We start from the raw sequence: 27,921 nt of genomic DNA on the forward strand, positions 1-27,921 counted from the left end.
CGGTCTTTGGCTTTGGCACCGATGCTTCTTTTGCTTTGGGTGCCGAAGGATCTTTGTCTTTGGGCACCGAAGGGTGTTTTGGCTTCGGTGTTGAAGAGTCCTTTGGTGTCGAAGGATGTTTCGGTGCCAATGGTGGAGGTGGAATTGGCACATGTGGTTTCGTCGGCCCCGAGGCACCGGAAGGCGTAGTCTTTTTCCTCGGAGCTGAGCCCGAAGGCAGGGCATCTGAGGGTAAATTTCGGTCTCGACTGGGCCCAATGGGTTGAATGCCGACCGTTGCCTTTGGCTTGGGTAGTGTATGTTGTGCAGGGGCAAGAGTACTCACGGGCTGCCGAGATGGAATCGAGTCGTCTGAGTCCTCTGCCCCGATATGATCTGGAGATGAGGTGAGTCTTCCTCGGCGACGAGTGGAGCCTCGTCCTCGGAGATATCTTCGAGTGGATCCTCGTCCTCGGAGACGTCCTCTCTGACGATCTCCTCCTCAAAGATGGCCTACCGTGCTGGCGCTGATCTCCTCATCTCGTGTCGACGTGCCCTCCGATCCCGAATTGTTTTCTTCGATCGGAAGGATGCACAAGCCGTGCCGGTCGACTCGTCGTGTTCCGGCGATAGACAGAGGTTGCAGACCTCGTGATAGTCGCTATGAGGAAATTTTGCTCGACATACCGGGCATCTCTTGAATGGAGTTCTGTCCATGAGGCGTAGGCCGTACGGCACCGATAGGCCCAGCGGCCCGCGTCGACGCAACGCAATGTAGCTTGTGATGTCGAAAAGTCTATTCAATGTCGAAAATGTTTGTATAAAGTTTCACGCTTCGAAGTTGCTGAAAAAGTCTTTCATTCCGGAGCGAAAAACTTTCATCCGAACCCAGTGGCGGAAAAAAACAATCTGAGGATGGAGTCGATGACCATGTGCAGTATTGTCCAAGGGAGGAGTCACCTATCTTGTGACTACAAAGACTTCTCCCAAGAAGACAACAACCTGCAATCATCCGAGCCCAACACCAGGTGGCGATCTATTGCAAAAGTGTACGATCTGTAGCTCATATGCCTCGAACATTACATGCTCTTTGTAAGAATAGAAGCTTAAGACAGTTGTGGAAGATAGGGTGGAAGACTGCAAGCACAACTGGAGACCATTTGTAGTTATGACTCTAAAGGTTCAGCACTTTCCCAGCCCAAAGGCATACCAAGCGGTACAAAAGGGGGTGGTGATGGATGGAGCATCTGAACCAATCAAACACCCACACCCAGTCAACAGATCTGGGTTTAATCCATCACCGTTCTTTAGCTCACTCTGCCACCCCTGTTCAGACATGGCCATATGCAAATCAGTCTGACCCTGTGCCTCATGGGAACAGTCCAGCCCGAACTGCCAAGCCAAGCCTTCCCTGGACCGGAAACAAGCTTCCGAAGACCGGTTTCTAGCATTTCAGCCGTCTTCAGCCCGGCTTGCTTGAATCCAGTGGCAAAGTGAGCAAGGGACTCACGTCTGTGCATACCCTGCCAACTTATGATGAACAAAGCGGTACAAAAGAGGGTAGTGATGGACGGAGCATCTGAACCAATCAAATATTCACACCCAGTCAACAGATCTGGGTTTAATCCATCACCGTTCTTGAGCCAACTCTGCCACCCCAGTTCAGACATGGCCATATGCAAATCAGGCTGACCCTGTGCCTCATGGGAACAGTCCAGCCCGAACTGTCAAGCCATGCCTTCCCAGGACCGTAAACAAGCTTCCGAGGACCGGTTTCTGGCATTTCAGCCGTCTTCAGCCAGGCTTGCTTGAATCCAGTGGCAAAGTGAGCAAGGGACTCACGTCTGAGCATACCCTGCCAACTTATGGCGAACAAAGCGGTACAAAAGGGGGTGGTGATGGACGGAGCATCTGAACCAATCAAACACTCACACCCAGTCAACAGATCTGGGTTTAATCCATCACCGTTCTTTAGCCCACTCTCCCACCCCAGTTCAGACATGGCAATATGCAAATCAGTCTGACCCTGGGCCTCAAAGGCATACCAAGGTACATCTTTTTAGGTGTGTATATTCCTTTACTAATTCAAGCCAGCTTATTGTGTAATGGAAATGCTCAAAGGAGGCGGCCTTAAGTACTCCACAGTTGTGGCAACTCTAAAGAGTGCATTCGTGTTGGCGTACAAGGCTAAAACAATCCCTGGATAAATGCAAAATGAAGATCCTAGGGAAGGGAGTGAGCAAAATACAGCAGGGCATACACAGCACCTTTGGCTTTGTACCCAATAACGATTCATAGGTGTGTGCACAATTCATATTTTGCATCATAGAACCAATCCTAACTTAGTTTTCACAACCTACAAATACCAATCATTTCCAATTCTTGGTCTTTCTTGTGGATCTGGAGTTCTAATGACCACTCTGAGTAGTAGGTCCTGCTTACACAACAAACAGGATTTCAGTAATCTCATATTCAAAACCCCGTTTTGCTAGCAGGATTGGAAGGGTCCAACAGAATGACAAAGTTTGCACTGCCTATGTTTAGATTTACGCATAAGGTGAAGTTCAGGAACAAAGTATTCTCTTTGATGTCTGCTTTACTAGGCCATACCACTGAAGAAAACGTTTGTAAAACAAAACTGATGTTAATGAGCACACAAGTACAAACTTGCCTGTTGCCAAGAAGAGTACAGATATACTTGAACTAATCGATCTTCATGAGAGAGTTTTATAGAAAGACTAAAAACACCCGAGCTGTTTGGTTAAACTACCTTTGCATACCAAGCATGTCACCAAGTTTAAAATGTAAGACCACACTTAGAAGAATATCTCTCTAAAATTAGACATTTGTGACAATTAAATGTTATAATGGTAATTCAGTTATTTACTTATTTAATCTTCATTTAAGATCACAACATGTGATACAAACAAGTTAAATATTGAACTTCCAACCGCTCAACAAAAATGTGTTCTTACAATAGTTTTACCAAGCATTGCAAATATTTGAATAGCCCCTAGTTTAAACAGTTTATTGAATCTAATATTGTAACCCCTTAGCTCGTTCACCCTCTAGTCAATGCCATTTGATTGACAATCAGCAAAAGAGGAACACAAAAGATGTTTGAATAATGCATCAGTAACTACACACGTTTTAGTTAAAAACATACTGCGGTTGTGTAACTGTTCAAGCAAACAATTGCAAATCCATGTAGTTGTATGAAACCTGATTTTAATACCCGGAAACATGAGAATCAACAAAAGACCAAAAACTACACATTTCTATGAACATCAGAATAAAGCATGCTGTTACAGTTAAGTACTGTACCTCTAGCATAGATCTGATGTTCTAGATTTGTCAGACTGGCCGTGCTTCTTGTTCTAAGGTAGGACAGGGGAGGGCCTGGGAGATAGGAAAGACAAAGCTAGCACGTAAGGAGAAATTTAGGAAAAATGTTAAAACACACATATTGTACACAGACATGACGTACTATGAAGAGAATGCGAAATAGTCTTTCCCCTAAATAAAATTTGTATGTATTAGTTCAATTACACTTTAGCAGAATCGATCTAAAAATCTTATTATTTTTGGTTTAATATGAACAAGTGCTAGTCAGCATGTAAATTTGTATTCTGCTCCTATCAACCTCATGTTTTTTCAATCTTGGTTCCTGTGGTGTAGCGGGAAAGCACTGTATTGAGATGGCCCAACCGCCTGTGTTCTTTTCGGCATACTGCTGATTTAAAAAAAAAAAAATCCTACTGCGTGCATGGTTTGTGCATCTGTTTTATCTGTTCTTATTTAATTGATTTTACAACCAGGCATAGTTTATATTGCACTTAAATCATTTTATTAATTAACCATCTTGGAAATGTCAATTTCAGACTACAGAGGATCAAAGACCATGGCTATTCTGTTAAGTCAATAAGAAGGAAACCCACACAAAGTTCACTTTCAAAAAAGAACCTTGGTGTTTGATGGTCAGGGCCTCAATGTGGATGCTGGGCAATTTCAAGGGCAAAGAGTTTGCTAAGGAAATTACATCTGTTAGAACTAGTGGTACAGGAAAGTTACAAGCTACACCTTTCAAAGGAGGCGATATTTTTCATGGATAACTATTCTACTAAGCACAAGACTACCGACACAGATAACCTATGGCCATAAAGAAGTTCTGCCATGTACACTTTTTTAATTCACATTCCCTAAAGCAGAATCTCAGCAGCTGCATACTTGCTGGGGATTTGAGAACTGAGGCGGTCTGAAAATGTTCGATGTCATCACACCAAATAATACATAATACTATCCAATAAGACATGGCCTATTATTGTTGCTTATTCCCCACTAGAAGAAACTGCAACCAAGTGGTGCCGAGTGTGACCCTTTCTGCTCTAAAAGCTCTTGACGCCTATGGGTATAGTTGTGCTTTACATATCTCTATTAATAATAATAATAATAATAATGATAATACTCCATTTCTGTTCACATCACAACATCTTTCCATTAGATTGATGGAGGAAGAAAAACAAAAACAATGGGAAAATAGTAGAATGAATAATATGAACAAGTTTGTCCGCAATGTCTAAAACTAGTTAATCCTATAGAAATCTCAAAACCCAACAGCTTCAAGTGACACGTGTATTGAGGTGCCAAAGTTATCTATGACGAGAGCGACAAGGAGATTAAAGATGCAGTGAAGTCAGATCTGGATGCAGGAGTGAATATGGTTAAGTACATCAAAGAAATAGATGCCAACTTTCAATACAATTGGAATAGTATGCAAATCTGAAACCAAAGACATTCATTTATCTCCGAAAGGGAAAAAAGGTTGGTATCAAGAATGAAACAATGTAATGTAATGTAATGTAAATTGAGGTTTATATAGCGCATAAATCACCTTAAGGTCTCAGAGTGCTTGCAGGACCATTGACAGAGACGTCAGGCAGAGATTAGTACAGCCAGGTTTTCAATTTTTTCCGAAAACTCAAGTGATTGAGTTCGGTCCTAAGACAGAGCGGAAGGGCATTCCAGTCCTCTGGAGCAGTTTTACAGAAAGCTCTATCGCCATTTCTGACGGTGCGGACTTTGGGAACCATTAAAAGTTGTTGGTTAGATGATCTGAGCGTTCGGGTCTTGTTGTAGAATTTGAGTTTGTTGCCCAGATAGGATGGTCCTTGTCCAATGATGTTCTTGTGAACCAGGCAGCATAGTTGGAAGTTTATGCGCTGTTTGATAGGAAGCCAGTGCAGGGTATTTGAGCACGGCCAAGAAGATGTACGGGAGGGAAGGTTAAGCACCAATCTGGCTGCCGTATTCTGCACCACGTGAAGTTTTGCCAGAAGATTTTCATTAATGGAAGCTAGCAGGGCATTCCCGTATACGATCCGACTAACGATAAGACCTTGCACCAGTTGCATTCGGGATGATAGGGGAATCCATTTAAATATTTTCTTTAGGCTGCGCATTATTCCAAAGCAGGTGCCAGTTACTTTGTTAACATGTTCAGCCATAGATAATTTGTTGTCCACAAGTTCCTGACTGATGTCTTAGGAGCGGAACACGTGCCCAGAGTAGTTGGCCACCAATCCTCTGACCAGATCCTGTCGGCCTTTCCAAAGAGAACAATCTCACAATTATGTTACCTACCTTTTCTTTTCGAGCTGTACTTATAGGGGGAGCTGTGTGTCTATTATTTGCATAAGTATTTATTAACTCTGAATCTAGACATAAATCAACAGCACAGAATACAGCAAGGTAACAAACCAACAGGAATAAACAACCAAAATAAGCTCAATAGGCAAGAACTTGGTGGCTCTTAGTGATTTATCAAAGTGTCCTAAGCCACTGTGATATGGAGCAGTATTTTTGGACAAAGGCCTAATGTGATGTCTGAAAAGAAATGAAAATACTTCAATTCATGGAGGAAGCTATAAATAAGTAATATCATCTACAATCTCAATTTTCTCCACAACAGGCATAGTTCCGTGGAGGAAATTCAGCCAGTTGATTCGATAATGTATTTAAAATCTAATCCCCAAATTGGAGGATTCTTATGTCCCGCCAAACTCTAAATAAGGCCCCAGAGGTTCTTCATAAAGATCAGCCTTCAATTCCTTCCGAAAGTGGAAAAGATAAGCTGCGAGTTGGATTCCAGCTTCTACGAGCAAACGTAGAAAAGGATTGTCATCTGGTCTTCTACTTGTTGCACTTTTTTATTTTGAGCCTGGTGATGTTGTTGCTTTGCCTTTTATCTTGATTTTGCTAACCAATGTGGATATCACTATATTTCACTCCAAGTGAGGTTATGACTATATTTCACTCAGCCTATCACCTTTAAAGCATCCTAGGCCCTGAAATCAAATATTCAGAAAGATGTGGACAGATAGCTCAATCAGAAAAATGCTTACAAAGGGCTGTTGAATATCAGTTGCGACACAAGTGGAACGATGTGTAATTTATTTAAAGCAACTGAATGACTTTAGATATTTTTAAAGCCCTACATTTTGTCACAGAAATGAGATACAGGCACTAGGATTACTGAATTAAGAAACAAGAAAAGTCATATAAGTCTAGGTGATCTTTTTGATGGTCACAGGTGGTTTAAACCATTTTGAATGTGCGCCCCATGAGTGATACAGTGTTGGGGGTTGCTTCCTGACAACCTTGCACTCTTTGACACCAACATAAATTATTAAGAGCTGATCCCCAGACCAGAAATCCTGGGTCCAGTCTAAATATTAACTGACCATCCTAAGAGGATCCACCCAAAGGAGTCTTTCCTTTTCCTTAGTGGGGTGAGGCAGAAGATAAAAGGTAGGTATGGTTGTTGGGGGCAGGGCACACAATGCCTGCAGTCCTCTTTCCATGTTCATGAGTGCTTGGGTCCGAAGACAGCCCGTGCAGGTGAACTAAACCTGGTGCAGTGAGGGATGAGGGCCGACGGTGACTGCCTAGTGTGGCGCAGCTGGTCTTGGAGAAGTCTGAGGCATTTGGAGGCTGGCGGGCCTGCTTTGATTGGGACTTAACGGATGTGACCGCTGCGCCCTCATGAACTTGGTGAGGACCGCGGTGTGGCAGGTCAAGACCGGAGCCGGCACCATGTTCCCGCAGCAACAGGTGACTGAGACCCTTTTGGCTGTGCAGCCCAGATGGATGCACCGCCCGATTTGGAGATGCTAGCGGACTGTTTCAGCCCAGCACTCCCTCCGGAGCGGAAAAGTTTGCTGGTTGGTCTGCCACTGCAGGAGTGCCTTGTTGTCCAGCTAGACCAGTTGACCGGACTTCAGCGGATTGTTGTCTTGCCTTGCCTGAGAGGGTATGGCTGCCTCCCCGGGAGTAGAGGCAAACAGCTGGTTATTGGACGGCGAGGCTGGAGCTGGCCCTCTGACCTGAGTGAACGTCATGGAGCTCCAGGGGCCACATCTACGCTGTACTTTCCCAGCCCTCCTTCTGGATTACTTGCTTTGGACGCATTGCTGCAGGGGAGGAGAAGCATCCAGCTCGCCAGCTTCTCCTTCTGGGGTGGGACTCGGTCCCCCAGAGTCATTTGTGCCATCCAAAGGAGAGAAGGGGGCCTCCGAGTGACGCTATTTTAGCGCCAGATGAAGCCTGAGACAAGGGTGAGCCCTTCTGTGGTTGTATGAGGCTGGGCTAGCCCTCTTGGCCCCAAAATCGGATTATTGCTATAGCTGTCTGTAAATTGACAGAGGTAACTTTTGAAAATGTATTTATTTTATCATCCCGTCAAGGACTAAATAAGTATTCCTGTGGCGAAGCTCTGCCCTGTTCAGATTGACACTAAGCATTAGACATATTGAGATTGAAGCCATTGGAAGACGAAAAATCACACTGGCCCCAAACTCTACTAGTTATTCATTAGACTGTTTCTTGCAAAGGATGTGGGTGTAGTCAGTAAGGAAATCGAATTTACGGAACAAAGACTATCACTAGTCCCTACTCCATCAATATCTCCCCAGGTTTCTGCAGCTATTATTAGCGACACTGAGCCCAGGGCTTCGGTACCACTGTCGCCAACTGTGAACTTTATTGATAATACTAATGTCTCTGCAACTGATAGCATAAATAATTCACAAAACCCTGTACTGATCGAGGGGGAGATTATATGCCAACAAGCTCTGGGGGGGAAAAGAAAAAGGGAAGAGGTAGATTTTAAATCAAAGGGGCAGTGCCCCGTGTTGAAAAAGATCTAACAAGTTTCCTCAAAGGGGAACGTTACGATGAAAAGAGGTGGATCGGTTAGGGAGTATCATCGGAGCGGCGGAGCCAGTGACATTTTCTTTTTTTAATAGAGTTAGTTCACTGATATTGGCGACCTTGAAACCTATCTTAGAACGTTTGGGATCTATTGAAGAACAGCACCGTTTTGTGGTGACGGACTTAAAAGAGAAAACAGAACATAGCGCGATGAGGGATGAGGTCATTCACATTAACAAACAGGCAGTCGCCCCCCACACAAAGGGTACCCTCCCATCAATAACACACACCCAGAATTTGAATGAGCCTTGCCATAATAAGTCTACTTTGCCAATTGAAATGGACTCCTGAGAGACAGTGCCACATAGAAACAAGCATAGGCATAGCTAATAGGTCTCGCCTTTGAGACCTTATAAGTGTTTAGGCAAAGCTATTGGCTTTGGCCATATGTTAAATCCATGTTGGGGACTCCCTTTTGAGGGATTTTCATTGAGTGGGGAGTGAAAGAGGGGCAATCACTTTCGTAGATCAAATAGAGGTAGAAGATAAAACAGGATATAAGAAATCAGTTATAAATAAACCAAAATAGGATGCCAGTAGGGTGAGGAATGTGTCTTTTTTTAGAGGAACGTGGCAGGCTTCGGCGGCCATTAGAAGCTGCCAAGTCAACTATTTTTGGGCAAAAAGGTTATGATAGTGGTGTAGTGCTACCGCATAGCGGAACTCCTGGATCCTGTAATACTGCATGGAATTTTCAGCATATTACCACCTGCTAAAAAAGAAAACATTGGCTTGCATTACGGGTTTACATGTGGAAATGGATGAAGTAACATTGATTTTGTAATGTTAGCCCCAAATCTATATGACCGTATGAGGCATTACCTTGGTTTCTCTATTATAGCACAGCGTTGGAATTTGCAAGAAGGAGAATAAAAGTTAGAGTAAAAGAGAAGAGAGGGAAGGAAGGAAAAACACATGACATGCAGGGTGAAAGATGAAATCGTATGAAAGCTTAGCTTTAATGTTAATGCAAAAACCAGTTTCACTGCATAACTGAAACTACGTAATCAAAAAAACCTTAGTGAACTCTTGGCATTGAAAGTCCTGATGCAGTATACAGTAGTGGATGGCCAAGATGGAGGAAAGAGTGAACAGGTGACTGAGCTGCTGGGTTTCAAGTGAGGAGTTATTAGATACCTAAGCCTTTAAGATAGTTCTGCTGTCTGAAGGCTGAACATTTAAGTTTGGTGTCAACTGAGGGCGATGCAGCTATCTAAGACCTGGCCTGCAAATTCTGTGTACCCTGCTACATATACTGTCTAATGCCAAAGCTTGTATGTTCAGTTTTACCTGAAGGATAGCTATGTCTATCGCAAACACCTGTAAAATGTGTATAATTTGTGAGACAACAGGCAGTCTAAAGGCAAGTTTTGTGTCTTATGTGGGATGCTGTAGGTTGGACCTTGTGAAATGTGAGCTATAATTCACCTCCCTGTAACCCAATGGCTTAAACCAATAACGTGTCCATATGGTACCATGTTATCCAAGACACAATATCACAGCCGGGCCTTTTCCTCTACATAACAGGGCAGTTTGCCTTTCAGAATTATGAGTGCAAATGAGGCAAACGAGATTACAAAACCGAGAATGCAACTGATTGTGAAGTATCAGCCCAGAACTGGAACATGGTGCCTCAGATGAGCTGGAAAGGTGGATTGACCTGACGTTAAACCTGGCTAACATGAGAGATAGTTGTGCTATGAGCTGAAGTGAAAATATCCCAGCCCAAATGGGAAGGCGAAGTCATATAAGCATGGAGGCATGCCACCTTCCTGCTGCCTGCCCGTTAAATTCAGTTGGTATAATCCATTATATAAAAGAAGAAACTCAGGTGCAATCTGGCCACGTTTCCATCTGAGATAGATGAACAACATGCAGGTGCACTTGCTGTCAATTACTCTTCCTTTGTGCATAATGATGTGGTAAGAAACAAACGAATGATCTGTGTGATAGTACCGAAAGGTATACAGTGGGTGCATCCAGGGAAAACCTGTAGGCACGTTACGCCTGCGCTAGCACATTTCTATAAAGTATATGACACGTTTGGCAAGAAAAAAGAGAGTTGGTGTTGAAACAGTGGCACACATTAGCTATCTATTTAAACACTCAGTTTAATGAGCAAGTGTAGTACAGTAAAATATCGAAGAAGGCATGCTGCTTTCTGCATTCCCTAAATGATCGTATCTAAGTAGATACAAACCCTAGGTGCAGTGAATAATTGGCTATTCGCAAAACCCTTAGGGAAATAAATACAACAACAATAATAAAATTACCTGAATATGTCAAGCTTAAAGGGGGCCTCACCTCCACCCAAGTGAGGAAACAGATGTGAACACTTCATCACAAGCCTAGTCACAGGAGTAGGCTCCGAAGCGACTCCTTTCCAATCACTGGTGCAAACAAAGACGTACACCGCCTGGAGCACGTTATTCCACAGAGAGTGTGCGCCAAGTGCAGTTTAGTCACTTCTAGCTGAGAAAATGTGCTGCGCTTTTAAAACCACAAAACCATCAAACCTAAAAATCAGCGTAGTGCATTCTCACACGTCAAAGCAACATCCTCGGTTTTAGTTTTGTCAGTGAATATAATTCCTTTTTTTAAGAGAATAAAACGGGGAGGCAAAAAATTATTTTATGAGTATGTCTTCATGTAATGGTTGTTGCGTCATTAGTAACTACCGATTCCAAATACATGTATATTTCTTTTTCCACAAAAGTAAGCAAGACAGTTTAGTTGCCTCAAAAGGTACGTAGTTCAATGATCTGTCTCACGCAGACAAGAGTGGTACACATGCTAGGAGACACTCTCATAACGTAAATATCACACAAAGTATTATATACTGTAAATGAGGCTGTGGAACGGGGTTCGAGTCGGCCCTCCCCTTGACTACAAAAAACATGCAGATCGGAAGTAATAAAAGTTACAATACCGATCGGTGAAGACAGAAGTATCAATCCACGGTGCAGTGCACGGCTCCTTCCCTTGTACTCACTGCAACCCAAGAAGACCTGGTTGAGGGAGCAAAACTGTGGTCTATTTGTCCGTGGCCAAAGTAAATAAAGAGGTGGACTTGGGAGAATAACTCAAATTATAAAGATGCAGGAAATAAACATGAACTGGCCTTGTAAAAGAAATGACACATTAAGTACACCTGGAAGAAAAACAAATGCAAAAAGAAAAATTGATGGACAGAATGCAGAACAATGTCATACATTCACTGCAGCACAGAGATCTGGGCTTAAATCCATCGTTTTTTTGCTCACCATACCTTTCCAGTTTGGACCGAGCCATATGCAAATTAGTCTTGACTATGCGCCAATGGGAACAGTCTAGCTCGAACTGACAGGCCAGGTCCTCCCTGGACTGGAAACAAGCATCCTAGGACCGGTTTCGGGCTTTCAGCCCTCATCAGTCAGGATAGCTTGACTCCAGTGGCATGGAGAGCACGGGACCCTCGTCTGGGCATACCCGTCCCACTCGGGGTGACAAATGCAAAAAGAAAAATTGATGAACAGAATGCAGAAAAATGAAGAAAATACACACATGTACAAAACAAATAGGTTACCAAAGTAGTGCTCTTGTGCCCCAGCAGGTGGTGTTGTGTGACTCTGTGCCGACTCTGTTCCACTCTGGAAGTGATAAGCAGAGCTGCAAAATCACCATCCATGGGCAATGACATCAGTTTCTTCTGGAATCTTGTCCACACCCTCACACAAAGAGCTCAACAGAAACATGGAAGGATCATTGAGCATATTCCTAAATTTAGACCTCTTTAGATGGAAAAGGAGCCCATCCCAAAGGAACGGGGAGATGGGAGGGTGCTGAGAAATCGGCAGTTACACAGAGTATCCGCCAGAAAGAGCATTACCAAAGGTAAGTAACTTGTTCCGCTGCCAAATACTTCTAACTTCAGATTCCTCAGCTTGTGAATAAAGCAGTACCACCCAAAGTGGTGGGTCTGTGGAATGGCTCAGATCAAAACATCCTGCAGGATCGAGGTGGCAAAATGCCCACAGACCTGACTATTAAGGCAATAGTGCTTTGTGAATGTTTGCATGGATGCCCAAGCAGGACAGCCTGATAGATATTCAGGACAGGCACTCTTAGAGTGCCAACACAGTGGTAGCAGCCTTGACGCTGGTGGAATGAGCGCTCAGACCTGCTGGAGGTTGCGTCTTAGCCAATGCAGACCAGACCTTAAAAAGGACTTTCCATTGAGATATAGTTAGCTTCTGCACAGCCTTGACTTTCTTTGCTTCATAGACCCCCACAAGGAACTCATAGTCAACCTGGTAGTCCTTGGTACCATCACCCATGTAAAATGTGAGCACTCTTTTAAGGATCAAGCTTTTAAAGATCGATCGATCTCGATCTCGATATCGCTCTCTCTCTCTCTTGAAATGGCAGGATGCCTTTTGTGCAGGCGGAGGGTCCTGATGCTGCTGATACACCAATCACATTACATATTGCGGAAAAGGGCAAAACAGTTTTTGTGAGTGCACGGCTTGGCTCTTTTTAAAATTCTCCAGGGCCAACTCCATTTTTTTCATCGAACAGGTAGGATGTCAAAAGGAAGTCTCTTAGGCATCCTTGAACATTCTTAGAGTAGCAGGTGGACCTCACGTACAAGTGGCACCAAAGCCCGTCCTAGGCAATCAGTGGTGTCTAGACATGAGCAGATGAACAATGTATCTAAAGTGCAGCCCTTAGTTAGGGGTTGTCCCCCAATGCACAGCGTAAGGAAACAACTGAGTTTAAATCCACTTGTAAAAATACGTGATCAAAAAACATAAACCAATCTGTATTCAATTGTTCTTTAATGACCACTTTTAGTCAATGATCATTCATTTTCATCTTTAGAACGGTTCATATACTTGAAAATCGATATCACATAATCATCATTCGAAAGTTGATCAGTAATCCCAATGCATTTCGGGCATCATGTCTGCCCTTCGTCAGGGGACATTCTATAAACAAAGAATGAGGAAAAGGTCTCAGTGAGGAGCAACTTGCATGTCTAAAGAACTGTATGATATGCAGATAGCTATGAGCTAATACCAAATGTGCTGTTAAATATTCAAGAGTGTGAAAGGCAAAATGCAAAATTGTGACAAGGAAATTGTGCAGTAACAAGCTGGTACATCTTGCGTATAGTTAGTGATGTGCCGAAGAATAAATGTGGTAAAAAATTGCCAATCACGACAAGTATCATAAAGGTACCCCATGTGAAGAAGATTCAAGGAAGAAACTAACGGGTGAACTGAACCACCACCACCCGAAAGTGTGCTCGACGAAAATGTAACATGTGCACATAATGAATGCAAAAACTAAAGAATCTCACGTAATCAACGGTGCAGTATCAAAACGGTGACCTCTGTAATAAAGTAATGCCAAAGAAATATATTAAAGTACGTATTATCGAAGATAAACAGTTACAAACGTTCACGCCTAGTGGTACTTACTAAGCGTTGTGTGTTCAAAGCGGTGAAGAGTGTATCCTGCGAGGCTCTAAAACGCCCGCTGCCGTGTATCCGAGTGTGCGTCTACCGCGCCAGCCGGTAGGCTGAAATAGCAAACGTATGTATGGGAATAGAAAGTGGACATTAGATAAAGTGTGGTAGAGCTCCATGTTGAAATAGGGTCAGAAGTGAAAAACTGAAAGAAGCACAAAAGTGAGGCAATCTAAATACTGAATTATAGAAGCTAAAGTGTATGAAAAAGAAATACACATTGAAAAAAGCATGAAGCATCATGTACATATAGAAAGATGGAAAGCAACAAATGAATAACATTGTAAATGCAAATAAGCAAGGAAAACAGTCTCAAAGATAACATTAAAATTCCATGCGGTCATTGAGCCCGTTAGGCTGCATTGTGCACAAATAACGAATACAGTGATTTTCTCTCTGTAACAATTTATTCTTGTTATGGACGCCTTCTCTTAATTTGATAACCTCTAAAATAAGGAATTTCAGTTGTGAAATGTTATGTCTTTTTTCTGCAAAGTGGGTGGCCACGGTGGATTTCAAATTACTTGTGCGAATATTGCTTTTATGTTCCACGATGCGGGTGCGAATATTTCTTTCCGTGTGTCCCACATAACATGCGCCGCATGGGCACTTCAGCAGATATATAACATTGGAAGTGTTGCTTGTAGCATTGACTCTTAGTTTGATTTTGGTTCCTTTCATGAGATGGTGTATAAAATTCCCTGGAATGATATTATGACAGCTGCTACAGTTCTAGCATGGTACCAAACCTTTGTATTCAGTAGATTGTGAATCATCTGATGGTCGATTGACCATGTCTTTCAAATTGTAACCTCTGGTGTATGCAAAGATCGGTGTATTCTCAAAGAGGCCCTTGAAATCAGGTTCATTGCTTAGTAGTGGCCAATGTTTCAGTATCATGTTTCGAAACCTATTGCTTGTGGTTGAGTATTTAGACACTACTACCATCCGATTCTTAGGTCCTTTGTGTTTGACGATCAACAGGTCTTGCCTGTTGAGAGTTTGGCATCATTTTTTAGCAGTTTCCAGGATCCCCTCTGGATAGCCTCGATTCCTGAATATAGTTAGCATTGCCTCCATGTGTTTTTCACATTCAGGAGGTGAGGAAACGATCCAATTGACTCGAAGGAGCTGAGAAAATGGCAAGCTGTTTTTTAATCCAGGTCTGTGGAAGCTGTTATAATGCAAGATGCTATTACGATCAGTAGGCTTACGAAACAGATTGGTGGAAAATGCATTGTGATTACTGATCAACTTTCGAATGATGATTATGTGATATTGATTTGCAACCATATGAACCGTTCTAAAGATGAAAATGAATGATCATTGACTAAAAGTGGTCATTAAAGAACAATTGAATATGGATTGGTTTATGTTTTTTGATCACATATTTTTTCAAGTGGATTTAAACTCATTTGTTTCCTTACGCTGTGCATTGGGGGACAACCCCTACATAGGGGCTGCACTTTAGATACTGTTTTACAAGCTGTTTGGTACAGACAGCAAAGCCCCAGTTGCAAGCGACAACCTGCAAATCATTTATCTTTCAATCACCTGGTTGTGCGTGTCCTCCCAAATGTTCAGATGAACAATGTAGCCATCCTGAATGGTTTGGGACTAGGAAGCTTGTAAGACTTCTGGCACTGCCAGTAAGATCTCAGCAACCATGTCTCAGATTGCACACATGTAGCGTCCCTGTTAGCAGCTGGCGCTGACCGAACTCAAAGCATGGCTGGCAGATGAAAACATTCTCTTACCAAATGTTCGCAAAAGTGTGGATTCTGTCTGGAGGAGTAGTCGGAAAGGCATTAGTGTTCATTCTACTGGAGAACGCCTGCATGACCAAACTCTCAGGGGTTGGGTTCTGGGTTAAACACTGAGAATCGCCTGTAGCTTTGTCCATGGCGACTGGCAACTTGGTGATTGACCGGAGGTCCAGAAAAGGGTTTAGCCCCAGTGGCCAAAGTCAGTGATGGTCTCACTGAAGGTCAGGAGAGGCTCTGTCGGTGCCTGGCAAGGCTAAAGGCCTTCAGTGACAATAATAGTTTTTACCTCTATAGCTGGTGGTAGATTTCAAGGACTTCAGCAGCTCTCCTGCTCACTGTGACAAAGGATGTGTTCTCTTCTGTTGCTGGTCCAGCAGTGGAAAACAACCCAGTAGCAGGTCAGGTAGCCAGTTCAATGGCATCTTGCAGGTGCACATACCACTGTTCATCACCATATAGTGGGGACAACTAATTTAAATAACCTCCATTATCTTCTTCATAAGGCTGTTGAGAGTCCAAGCCAAAAAGTTGGTGAAGTCTCTGCGCGACAGCATAGTAGGGGTACTGTGTATGAGTCAGAGGGGTTGAATATTAGGTCTTTTTGAGCAGTCACCACTAAAGTTTTGGACTGATGCTGCTGGTTTTCCGACTCTAAAAGTGCACTGAGGCCAGCTAACCACACCTCAGAGCAGGTGCTCTGACATCCAAGTGGGTGCGTTGAATTGGCTTATACCCAATTGCTACCCAGGGGCAGTAAGTTAGCGGGTCATCCTAGGGACTGTAGCCTTGGTTGTGCCACGCTGTGTGTGAGAAAGGGGAACCATGGATCCTAGTCTGCCACTGCAGACTGGAAGGGTAGTTTTAAAACTGCTACCTTGGCTTTGCTATTTAAAGTAATAGCAAAGTCAATCGCTCCCTTTTTTAGGTCTCACCTACGCAGCGCACATGCGCGGCTTAGGAGACCTTTAGGCGTCCTTCAGCTCTTTTTCGAAGCACATACTCGTGCTTGTGGCGGCATACACATGGCGGGTGAGCACAGGGGCCTGCCACAAGCACGAGTGTGCGCTTCGAAAAAGAGCAGACTGCTCTCCCAAGGGCGCGCGCCTTGCTCAGCCTTTCAGTCTTTCTTGCGCTTCTTGTTATATCAAGTACTAGGTAAGGAGCGGCTTCGTAAAATCCAGAAAAGGTTGGGTACATGTGGTAGGACAGCCAGGTTTCCTCTTCATGTGACATTAGGAGGCTCACAATTAAACCTTTTATCCGTAGTACTTGCGTCTTTCTTTCAAACGTATTATGCGAAACAAGTTTCTCAGTTATTTTTTTAGCGATGATGTAATGGGTAGGCATTTTCTTTTAGCTTCTGCATCCATAATGACACTTTTTGTTCCCTGGACACCAGCAATCATTGCTTCTTACTGTTGGGTTAAGAGTAACACTTGAGAGTTTTCGAGTAAGCCTTTCCTTTTAACTATAATGTTTCATAAAAAGTTATATTGATTACTTGTAATTTTTCTCTTTACAATGATAAAACCTTTCCTTTTAGTTGGACGCAGAGTAATTATTTGCCTCCTGCTCTTGGGGTCAAACGAAAGCGTTAGCTACTTACTGTTAGGTGAAGAGTGACACTTTTCAGATTGCCTTTATCTCTAGTTGGTTGAAGATTCCATCCAACATATTTTTGTGTTTGCGCAGTTATACAATGGTGCTATTTTTGAATTTTCTCTTCTTACCAGTCTTCATCTCCCCCATCTTTACACTGAGAAAGGCAATGCGGTGGATATTCTTGAAGTATATCTATTCAAGAGTTGGCATATTCACTGGGTTCAAGTGCAAAATCATGTCCTATTGTAACAGAAGTCTTTGGTTGAGTTATTGAATATCCAGTCTACAGGGCCATTTATTTTTTATGGACACATATTTTTGCACTTCTTGCTCACAGTTCTTGTTTTTTCCATGAAATAAAAAGAGCTGTAGTATCAGTGCTGAATTTGGGAGCGGGCTCACCTGAGCAGTTGTGGTCAAAATGCTAATGACTGCTTGACTGAACAGGGACCATCGCACGTTAACCACTTATACCGTGGCCTGATAGGTGTTAATGGGACATCTAGCACCAGAATGACAAACATTTGGAGAGAGAACTGGAAAAGTGAAATGGTGAGCTGAGAACCTGGTTCCTAGCATTAGCACCACCTGTGGGTGAGCAATTCAGGAAATGTTTTGGAAAGTATAGTACCTATTTCATTGATGTGTTTCTTGCAGACTGTCCACCACTCTAGTGTACCAGTGTTTTAGATAGCGTGATTCACTGTGGCATTTTGAAGTGCACATGTTACTGAACTGTTTCAGAAGTCTCCAATCGCTGTTGATTACTTGGCCATGCTGAAACGTATGCCAACTATTTCTGGACTTGTGAATGAGGCAAGACAGGTGCAGTTACTTGCAGGTTTTTCAACTTCAAAATGCTTCTTCTTTGTCAAAACTCATTGTGGGAACCAATCAGTCTCTTCCAGAACCAAAATATATGGTGAGCAGAACATCAGATGCATCTGCCGACCTGCTTTTAGAGCCTGTTTTGGATAGAGGTCAGCAACAAATATCGCTATCAGTGATTTTATAAGCACTGCGCCCATCAGTTTTGTATAAGAGGTCATTAATGTTAACTACTTAGACTGCGAGTCAGGAAACCCGCAGGTAGCCATTGCGGCCAGATAAACAAAGAAGTGGCTGGGAAACTACTGGAAGCTAGTCATTTTCAGGAGAGAGAACCAGTTCTCCTCCTCCACACACCTCTTTTGCTTCCAGAGAGGCAAGAGGATGAAATGAACAGTACCACCATTACTGGAGGAGTGTTGTGCTGCGCCAAGAATCTTTTGGATAAAGAAAATATGCTTAGGAGGCCATATAAATTTCAGAGGCCCAGGCAAGGCCGGAGGGTGGGGGCTGTTTTCAAAGGTACTGAGGAAGAGCGGAGTGCTCTTGGCGTTGCTCGATATTGGCATGAACCCTCGGCAGCTACTCTGAAACAAAACTTTTAGCCTATCAGCACACAGAAGTAACCATCCACATTCCAGGAAAAGATGTTTCCCAGTGCAACAAACATTTTCAGCTCTTAAGTGCAAACGCATGTGCACATCGACCTACAGGAAAAGGTTCAGACAGTGTTACTCTTGGGGCTGATGGTCCTTGCTCTGGCAAGACGTCCACCTACTAAACAACTGTGGGGGTTTTAACACTTTCAAACTGCCACGACCTGCTCTGTCGAACAAATTTGGCTAGCTAGAACTGGGATAAACCCATGTTATTTTTTTTCAACTTAGCACTTAAGCGCTGTGATAACACTTGGACTTTGGTCATTTGCATAGGGGTCCTGGCATTTTAAGGTTTCCACTTTTGCCCAGTTTCAATCACCCTATTTTCATTACCTTTAAGATTAAGTCTGCTCTTCTATGATGGTATTGCCCTGACTAAGCGAGCACAAGGTGATGATGGATTGAGCGCTGAAACTTTTCCGACACTCACCCCCGGTAACAGATCTGGGTTGAGTCCATCATCGTTGTTTAGCTCACTTCGCCACGCCAGTTCAGACCCAATCATATGCAAATCAGTCTAGACCCTGATCCTCTAGGAGATGACCTTTTGGAATCGGTCTGCACTTTTCCTCACACTCGTGCGTGTGCCGGCATCCACCTTGCGGGAGCGAGCAACGGTGCACGCTCCCGCACAGAGGCCAACTGTTTGTAATTAGCGTGGCCACTCGCACTTGTTTATATTTCTATACTCTCTCCCCCCGCCTGTCTCATTCTCGCTATATCTAGCAGCTGCACTTAAAATAACAGTACTTTGTTAAAAGTATCTGCTAGCATGTCTTTTAGTATGTTGATGTATTTTAAGCTCATCTGTTCCAATTTATCTGCTGACTTTTTATTGTGCTCACCCTTTGTTTATCTTTCACCATATCTCTCTTTCTTTATCTCACTTTGTTATGTTATGTTAAAAATTCTTATACCGCGCACGTTCACCGAACGGTTTCTTGGCGCTTAAACAGATAAAGCGGTCACGGGCAGGAGTATCTTTCGTATGCTGCTGTGAAAAGGAACGTCTTCAGTGTCCTACGAAAGCTTTCGTAGGGAAGGCAATGACGAAAAGAGGAAGGGAGAGAGTTCCAAAAAGTGGGGGCTAAGAAAGAAAAGCGGAGACCACCGTGTTTCTTGCGTTGAATTTGGGGGATACACAAGAGATTATCAGCAGAGGAGCGTAGAGTGCGGGTTGGTATATACTGATTGAGGTTGGATGAGATGAAAGCGGTGCAAGGTTGTGAAGGGCTTTGAAGATGGTGCATCCGAGTTTGAAGGTACAGCGTTTGGCCACCGGGAGCCAATGAAGACTCCGAAGTAGAGGTGAAACGTGCTGGTGCTTTGGCTGATGAAATACTAGGCGGGCGGCCTGATTTTGGATCAGTTGTAACCTCTGGATTTGATAAGAGGGAATCCCTACGTATAGGATGTTAGCGAAGTCGATCCTAGAGATGACAAGAGCAAGGATGACTAAGATGAGGGCATCTCTGGTGAGAAATCTACAGATCTTACGTATCCTGCGCAGATGGAAGAAGCAGGACGAGGTTACCGCCGAGATCTGAGCCTTCATAGATAAATCTCCAGAAATGACAACGCCAAGGCTTTTCACCGTATTGACAGGACGAGGGGGGACCCCGAGTGCTTGGGGCCAGAAGCTGTCGTTCCAAGGATTGGCCGGCCCGCCCACCAGCACAAGTTCGGTCTTTGAGGGATTTAGCTTGAGCTGGCTGTGAGCCATTCAGTCGGAGATGCCTAGCATAGTAGTTTGGAAGTCTGTGAGGGAGGAAGGGGAGGAATCAATAGGAATAATTAACTGCAGATCATCTGCATAATTGTAAATTGTAGCAGGGGACTTGCGAAGGGAAACCATGAGGGGCTGCATATATAAATTAAACAGGAGGGGGGATAATGCAGAGCCCTGGGGGACGCCACAGGAGAGGGAGAAGGAGGAGGCACAGAAAGAAGAGAGTTGAACAGCTTGAGAACGCTTGTCCAAGAAAGAACGGATCCAGTCCAGGGCCACACCCTGGATGCCGGCGTTTCTGACACGGTCGATCAGTATAGAGTGATCGACCGTGTCAAAAGCCGCCGACAGATCTAGTAGGAAGGGGCTTGATGGATGTTATTGTCAGCACCAGTTCTCAAGGTGTCCATGACGGCGGCAATAACCGACTCAGTCGAATGGAGCGGTCGGAAACCAGCCTGCTGGGGATCCAGAAAGGAAGAGCTCTCAATGAATGCGCCCAGACAGCGAGTAACATAAGTTTCCAAGATTTTTCCCAGATAGGGGAGAAGGGATATAGGCCTGTAATTGCTCATGACCAAGGGGTCAGCGTTGGCTTTTTTTAGAATAGGTAGCACCACTGCCTGTTTGAAGGAGTCGGGTACTACTCCAGTGGACAATGAGGTGTTAAGGAGAGTCAAGGCAGGGTCAGGGCAGGCCAGAAAAATTTCTCGGAGAATCTGGGGAGGGCAACAGTCCTTAGGGGACCCAGAACTGACTTTATGCAAGAGTCTCTGAAACTCGGTGATAGAAATAGGGGGAAAAGAGACCAGAAGCTGCGGGTTTTTGGGGGGTAACGGAAAGGAGAGGGAGGATGGGGGCAGAGGGATATTTTCTTTGATAGTGGCGATTTTGTCCTGAAAGTAGGTATTTATTGCGTTACAAAGATCCTGGGTAGGCACGGGGGGAGAGTGACCCGATCAGGGAGGCAGAGCTCGTTAACGATAGAGAATATTTCTTTTGACTTGGAGGCAGACTCCATTATTTTGCGGGAGAAATAAGCAGTTTTAGCCTCGAGGATAGAGGCTTTATAAGTTTTTAGGAGGTTCACGAATTGCAGCTTGAGAAGGGGATCGTAGTTTTGGGGCCATCGGCGCTCCGCCTGTCGAAGAGCCAGTTTGTCACATTTTAGCTGGTCCGTGAACCATCGCTGGGCGTCATGAGGGCGCATAGCTTTTAAGGATTTTAAAGGGGCTAAGGAGTTGCAAGCCGATAACAGCCAATGTTCAAGGGAGGAGGCTTGATGAGTGGCTGAGCCCGAAAGCAGAGGGGCTGTGCTTGCCAGCAAGGAGTGAAGTTCTGGTAGATTCACTTTCTTCCAGTTACGGGCCAGGATGTTCATTGTAGGGGGTGCACGGCAAGGAATCGATAGGTCAACAGTAAAGGATATAAGGTAATGATCTGACCAAGAGCATGGAGTTACCAGTGGATGTGAAATATCAAGGTTGGCCGTCCAGACCTGGTCCAGAATGTGCCCCTTGCAGTGAGTAGGTGTCGAGATGACTTGCCGGCAATTCAAACTTTTTAGAAGGTCAGAGAACTCTTCCGAGAGGCGGCTTTCCCGTGGGTCAGAGGGCCAGTAATTGAAATCGCCGATAATGATGACTTTGGCGCTGTTGATAATTAGTTCGGAGGTAAGAGCCCCAATCTGTTGTGGAAAAGAAGGCATATGGCCAGGGGGTCTATACACAAGGACACAAGTGAGGGGGGACCTAGAAGAACAAAGTTTAATTGCAAGGAGTTGTGTGTTGGGAATTGCAGTACAGACTAAGGTGGAAAAGGTATGTTCTGTACGAATAATGGCTGCGACTCCACCACCTGCTTGGCCCCTGGGTCGATTGGATTGTAGAATGTAGTAACCAGTGGGGATGGCAGCGAGAATGTCAGGAACGGAGTCGTCGGTAAGCCAAGTTTCTGACAGGAGTAGGATGTCCACAGCACTGTCATCTAGCAGGCGGAATATTTCCAACTGGTGTTTAACTATGGACCTAGTATTGAGATACAAGATGGACAAGGAAAGTGTCCTGGCTGAAGGTGGAGTATAAATCATAGGTGCATTTACAGGGAAGGTGGGAGAAGGACCCAAACACGATAAGGCAGAGGGAAGTAAAATGCCACAGTCGTGAGCCGCTCTAGCGGCGCAAGATGATAGGGGAGATGCATGCCGAAGGGCAAGTAAATCGCCAGACGTGTATATAAAAGATGGGGCAGGGTGAGTGGCCGCTGGGCGCGACCGGCCGCAGACGGGCTGGACTTAGGCGCGACTTCGGCGCGAAGTCGGCGCTCCCGCTGCGCTCGTATGCTGCGCTTCCGCCATGTCGCCATGCTATAGGGAGCCTAAGTGAACCACTGGACCGCTAACCTGCGCTGTGTAGAGGCAGGGCGGAAGGGGTACTGCCAAAGCGGAAGTGACGCTCGAGAAGTCGGCCCTCCGCGCAAACGGCACTCTGCCGGGGCGGAACGGGGCCTGGAGCGGTCAGCAAGCAGGTGAGAAACCCTCACAAGAAAGTGCCAATAGTCTCAGTAAAATCACATAACACTCAAAATTATTACAGGGGAAATGGTTAAAAACTAGCTATTAGTCAGCTATCAATTATCAGCATATCAACATATAGAAGCAGCCTCGATCGCCGCGTCTGTCAAGTGAGATTCTGCTGTTGCGCGCTAAATATAAACTTTCCCAATTAGTAACCACTGGACAGCTAACCTGCGCTGTGTAGAGGCAGGGCGGTAGTGGTACTGCCAAAGCGGAAGTGACGCTCGAGAAGTCGGCCCTCCACGCAAACGGCACTCTGCCGGGGTGGAACGGGGCCTGGAGCGGTCAGCAAGCAGGTGAGAAACCCCCACAAGAAAGTGCCAATAGTCACAGTAAAATCACATAACACTCAACACTTTATATCTCCGTGTTTCACTATTTCTCTTCACTTATTTATATAGCCTATCTCATTGCCCTTGTCTCTTTTTGCTGTCTATCCCTACCTTACTGTCCACATCTCGCTTGGGTTGTCTTTATAAACAACTTTCTATATTGCACATTTGTGTTTAGTTTTCCATACGTTTTTCTGTGTATCTGCCATCAGTTATGCCAAATTCTGTAAACACTAAAAGCAAACTTTATTTTTAAAACTGTTTATGAGGCACAATCATTGGTGCAACAACATCAACTGTTGCATGCCTAAACACACATAAGGTCCCAAAGGCAAGACCTATTGGCTATGCCAATGCTTGTTAATATATGGAAATCCCCTATAAGGGAGGCCTAACGAGCCCTAAGGCAGGGTGCTGTGCATTAAGAAGTGGAACATGTATTTTTTACCTATTCCAACAGCAAAAACACATAATTGTTATTTTGGCGGTAGAAAACGCTAGTAGCCCGATTGACGAGTGCAGAGTTGCATGCTGCCACCACAGCCCTGCTAACTTCTGACTGGGACTACTACACTTGATACTGTGAGGCATCAAGCAGCTTGTTACATTAAGCCCGACTTGATGTCCAAGTCGAAATTAATGTAACTTGTAGCAGTGTGCAACTTTTACAAAGTTGCCACTTAGTTGCCCTAAATCCAAGGACTACCAGGAAAGGAGACAAAACAAGGCTACGCTTGAGAGAAGTGTTACCTCTCCATGGCAGGAAGCCATAAGAATGTTAGCCCAAATGGCGAGTTTCAAAGGAGAAGCCTCTTTTGAAGGGCAAATCGTGAACATTTGAGAGAGGGGCTGCTCTATTGTTGAGGTAGACAGGCTGGCACTTCGGAAGGAGAGGAGAAACCAGTTGGCATATTCATTTTTTCAAGGGCGTGTAGCCTCCATGACAGCCTCTCTGAGCATTTAGAGCTCCATAGCCCAACCAAGAGGTGACTCTTGGTTGGGCTATGGAGCTATAAATGCTCAGAGAGGGGTTTTGCTATCTTGAGAGAGGGCAGAATGGAGAATTCTGTGATAGCCAGAGGCCACACTTTGCAGGAAGTGGTCATCAGGAGGGAGGAAACATAGTAGTCCATTGGCCACTGGCTGTATCAATCCTGAGGGCATTGTCTGGACATAAAAAGGGCACCCCAGGCACCCAGAAGTAAATATTGATGGACTGGAGAATGTAGGAGAGTAGGGTCTGCAATCCTATGAACACCCCAGATTTTTGCTTTTTGCTTCACTGGTTTACGACTTCTCTGGCTGTGGGCCTGCTAATCAGACCCACAGCCTTGCTGTTCTCTCACTAAATTGACGTGTACCTTAGGTGCATTTACCAATTGGTACTGGGCCACCTTATCAGACCCTGTAACTCGGGGCATAGGTGTACCCAGGGCCTACCAGGGGCTGCAGCATGTATTATGCCACCCCTGGCTGGCCATCTAAATCTGACACAACTGGCTGCACGACAGCTGAGGCAAAGTGGTGTAATCACCCTTTGCTGTAGATATAGTATACCTATATCTAACCCTAAACTGGACACATGTATTCCTATCAGTCACTCCTATGGCAGGCCTTAACAATCCTGAAGGCAGAATGCTTGGAATTATGTGAGATGGTGCTCTGGCATGAGCTGAGCCCGTCTGCAGCTTGCGGAACCAAGTCCTAATAGCTGTTCTATGATAACGCGTACCATATACTCTTAAGTGCATTATAATCCTCGCGGTTATTTGCTATCTTTGGTATCGCTTTATCAAAACATGTCGAGTAAGGTGTCACACGAATTGGAATACTAACCCCTCGCCAATTCTGGTGACGGGGTTAGCATTCCACCCTTCTAGAGGGACACACCATGTATGTAACTGTGAACCCCGGTTAAAGTTAACTCGAGCCTCAGCATCACAAAATGGATGCTGCCACCACAGACACAAGTCTGACCCCCTGCAGCTGGGAGTCCGTCCAGCGAGGGGAGCTTGGACAAAGGGTTTCCTGTCAGGGGCGGTGCTAGCACCATCCCAGACAGGGTTTTGTGAATCCTAGGTAGGCAGGGCTGAATAGCAAGGTGACTGCAAGTGGCACCCCGGTGCTCACCGTGCATCTGCCAGTTTGAACCAGTTCCAGGGGCACACCAGCCCCTGAGCTGGGGAAAGTCCGGCATGGGAGAGGGGTGTAACCACCCCCCTTCCTGGTCCCACCCATGGGCAGGACCTAGTCCCGTACCAGCCCCTTTCTTTAGTATAAAATTAGATCATCTTTGAATCCTGAAACTATTTACTACGAAAGGAACTCAAGACTTCTTCTCAAGATTTCTCCCTTGTGACTAAGGAGTAGTCACCCTGCATCTGCGGGCACCAACTAAAAACACTGCGGTTTGCTGCACGTCCTTCCTCCGGAATCCGACTGACCAGCACGACGAGACCCGGCTTCCCTGGCACCTCTGACCTCTACCTACATCATCAGCATAGCTGAGATCCGTGGGTGTGACGAGACCTCGAGGGACCGGCCATCTTCAGAACTGCACGACGCTTATCCAGCACGACCGCCGAGGGATCCTCGAGTGAGTGCTTTGGGGTTTGAGAAGCCCTAACCCTGAGCAGCTCCAGCACCGAAGTCCAGCCCCCCAGCATCCACGAGATCTGCGTGGGGCCCTTCTGCTCTTTGCTGCTCACCGCGTTGTCCGGCCACTTGCCTGCTGGCTTGTAGCCCTCTTGACGACGAACGACGACACATCCAACGCTGGTCTGGTTGCTCCAGACTGGCCCTTGCTCCCCTCCAACAGAGGAGCACCCCGGACCCTCCTGGTCCACTCCAGACGCTATTTTGAGTCCACCGCGTGGGCTTGCATTTGCCAAGAGTTGTTGCCCCAATCCTGGGTCCAGCGACGTCGACAGCAGATACCATCGTGGGACAGCTCGCACCTCCATCCTGGTCGCCGACAACGCCTCATGGTCCGAGAGACTGCAGAGCCCAGAGTCGCCCACTCACCTGGTCGAGGTGACTTCGTCCAGTGCCATACTGGTGCCCATCTAATCACTGGCTAGTGATTCAGAACTTGGTCCCCTCTGCTTACAGGTACTCTTCATCACCGATCCAGGCTTGGGTCGCATCAAACTTGCAACTTCTTCTTTCAGGCTCCATAGACTGCAACGAGGATTCCCGACGTCTTTTCAGCCCTATGCAGCCGCAGCCCCTGGGCTAGGTAACCTGAGCATTTCGGTGCTCCAGCATAGCTTAACTATCTAAGTGTTCTATGTAAATAACAAGGACCCCCTGTTCAAATACTGAATGCGTAATACAGGGAAATAGACAGTGTGTGAAAAGTTAAACAATTGATATTACAACTAGGGAAAAAAAAAAAACGTATGTAAAGCACAACAAATAATTAAAAACATCAACACTGTTATGCATTTTTCGCCACTGTTTTACTATGTATAAATTGGTGTAAATTTGTTTAATATAAGTTATTTATGTATGACTGTTGATTTTTTAGAATTAATTAGTGCATATGATTTTGCACTGAGTCTTTTTAATATGAATATGTACATTTAGAAATAAACTCAACCTTGTACTTTTTAATTAGTTGTTGTACTTTTTAATTATTTGTTGTGCTTTACATACGTTTTTTTTTTTTTTTTTCCCTAGTTGTAATATCAATTGTTTAACTTTTCACACACATTAACTATCTAAGTGTCCAGATCCTTTTTCCTTTCAGCTCTACCTAGTCGGATTTGTCCGATAACACTAACTTTACGAAATCTAGCATCCATAGACTTTGTCCCGCATCCCGCGTGAGAGTGCACACTCTGCACCCGATCTCCCTAGGCCTCCTGCTCGTAATCTGAAGGTTCAGTAGTCCAGTCCTAGCGATCCTAAAGCCTTTGAGACTAGTTACTTACCTGCTAGTATTTCGCATTCCACTTTTAGAGTATATGGTTTTCCGTGCCCCTCGGGCATTTGTGTAAATTGTGCGACTTTCAGAAATTCTTTAAGAGCTTTGTATTGTGCTTAGCGTCGTGTCCTCATAAAGAGTCCAGGGCTGTTGTGTTCTAAATAAATATACTTTTATTTTCATAACAACTTGTGTGGTGTCTTTTCACTTGGTGTTCAAGGGGTATATGTGATGGTATAACAGCTGGCTTAACACGCCCTCTAGAGTTTAGCCTAAAGACTGCTCTTGTCCATGCTACTAGGATAGCTGGTCTAAAGGTTGACTTACAACCAATCATCAATAAGGGTCGCTTGGAATGATACACAGTGATCACTAGAATAGTGAGCACTACATATCAGGCCAACTTCTCACATTGGTGAGCAGCGGTTGGGATTTGAGCTTGCTGTTGTTTTACCACACGTATCCTAAGAATATCATTTGAAAGATCACATAAGTACCCAGGTACATATAACTTAGCGAGTTCTACTGAACCAGCTGTTGTAGTTCAACAGGGCCTAGCACACCCTGACTACAACTCTTAGCAAGGGATCAGTAGGCAAACAAATAGTGTAGGTAAGTGCACCACTTACACCTCACTAGAAAAGCATGTCAGACAAAGGAGGGAACTCCCAGGCCCCCCTTGTGTCAGTTGACCCTCCACAGGTCGTCTCAAGATATGCAGCTCTTAGCTTCCAGAAGATGAGAC

The 27,921-nt window shown here is 44.8% G+C and overlaps 1 protein-coding gene across 2 annotated transcripts in view; it reads right to left on the reverse strand.

Moving 5' to 3' along the window:
- Window positions 1-27,921, reverse strand: part of VPS13D (vacuolar protein sorting 13 homolog D) — a 2,754,556-nt gene that overhangs the window by 1,390,923 nt on the left and 1,335,712 nt on the right. For both annotated transcript variants that reach the window (XM_086921894.1, XM_086921893.1), the window contains exon 40: window positions 3,304-3,378. In XM_086921894.1, coding sequence (XP_086778020.1) covers window positions 3,304-3,378 — 75 coding nt within the window. The remainder of the gene's footprint in view (window positions 1-3,303; window positions 3,379-27,921) is intronic.

Source organism: Lissotriton vulgaris, chromosome 5 (assembly GCF_964263255.1).
Source record: "Lissotriton vulgaris chromosome 5, aLisVul1.2, whole genome shotgun sequence".
In the NCBI taxonomy this organism is placed as follows: Eukaryota; Metazoa; Chordata; class Amphibia; order Caudata; family Salamandridae; genus Lissotriton; species Lissotriton vulgaris.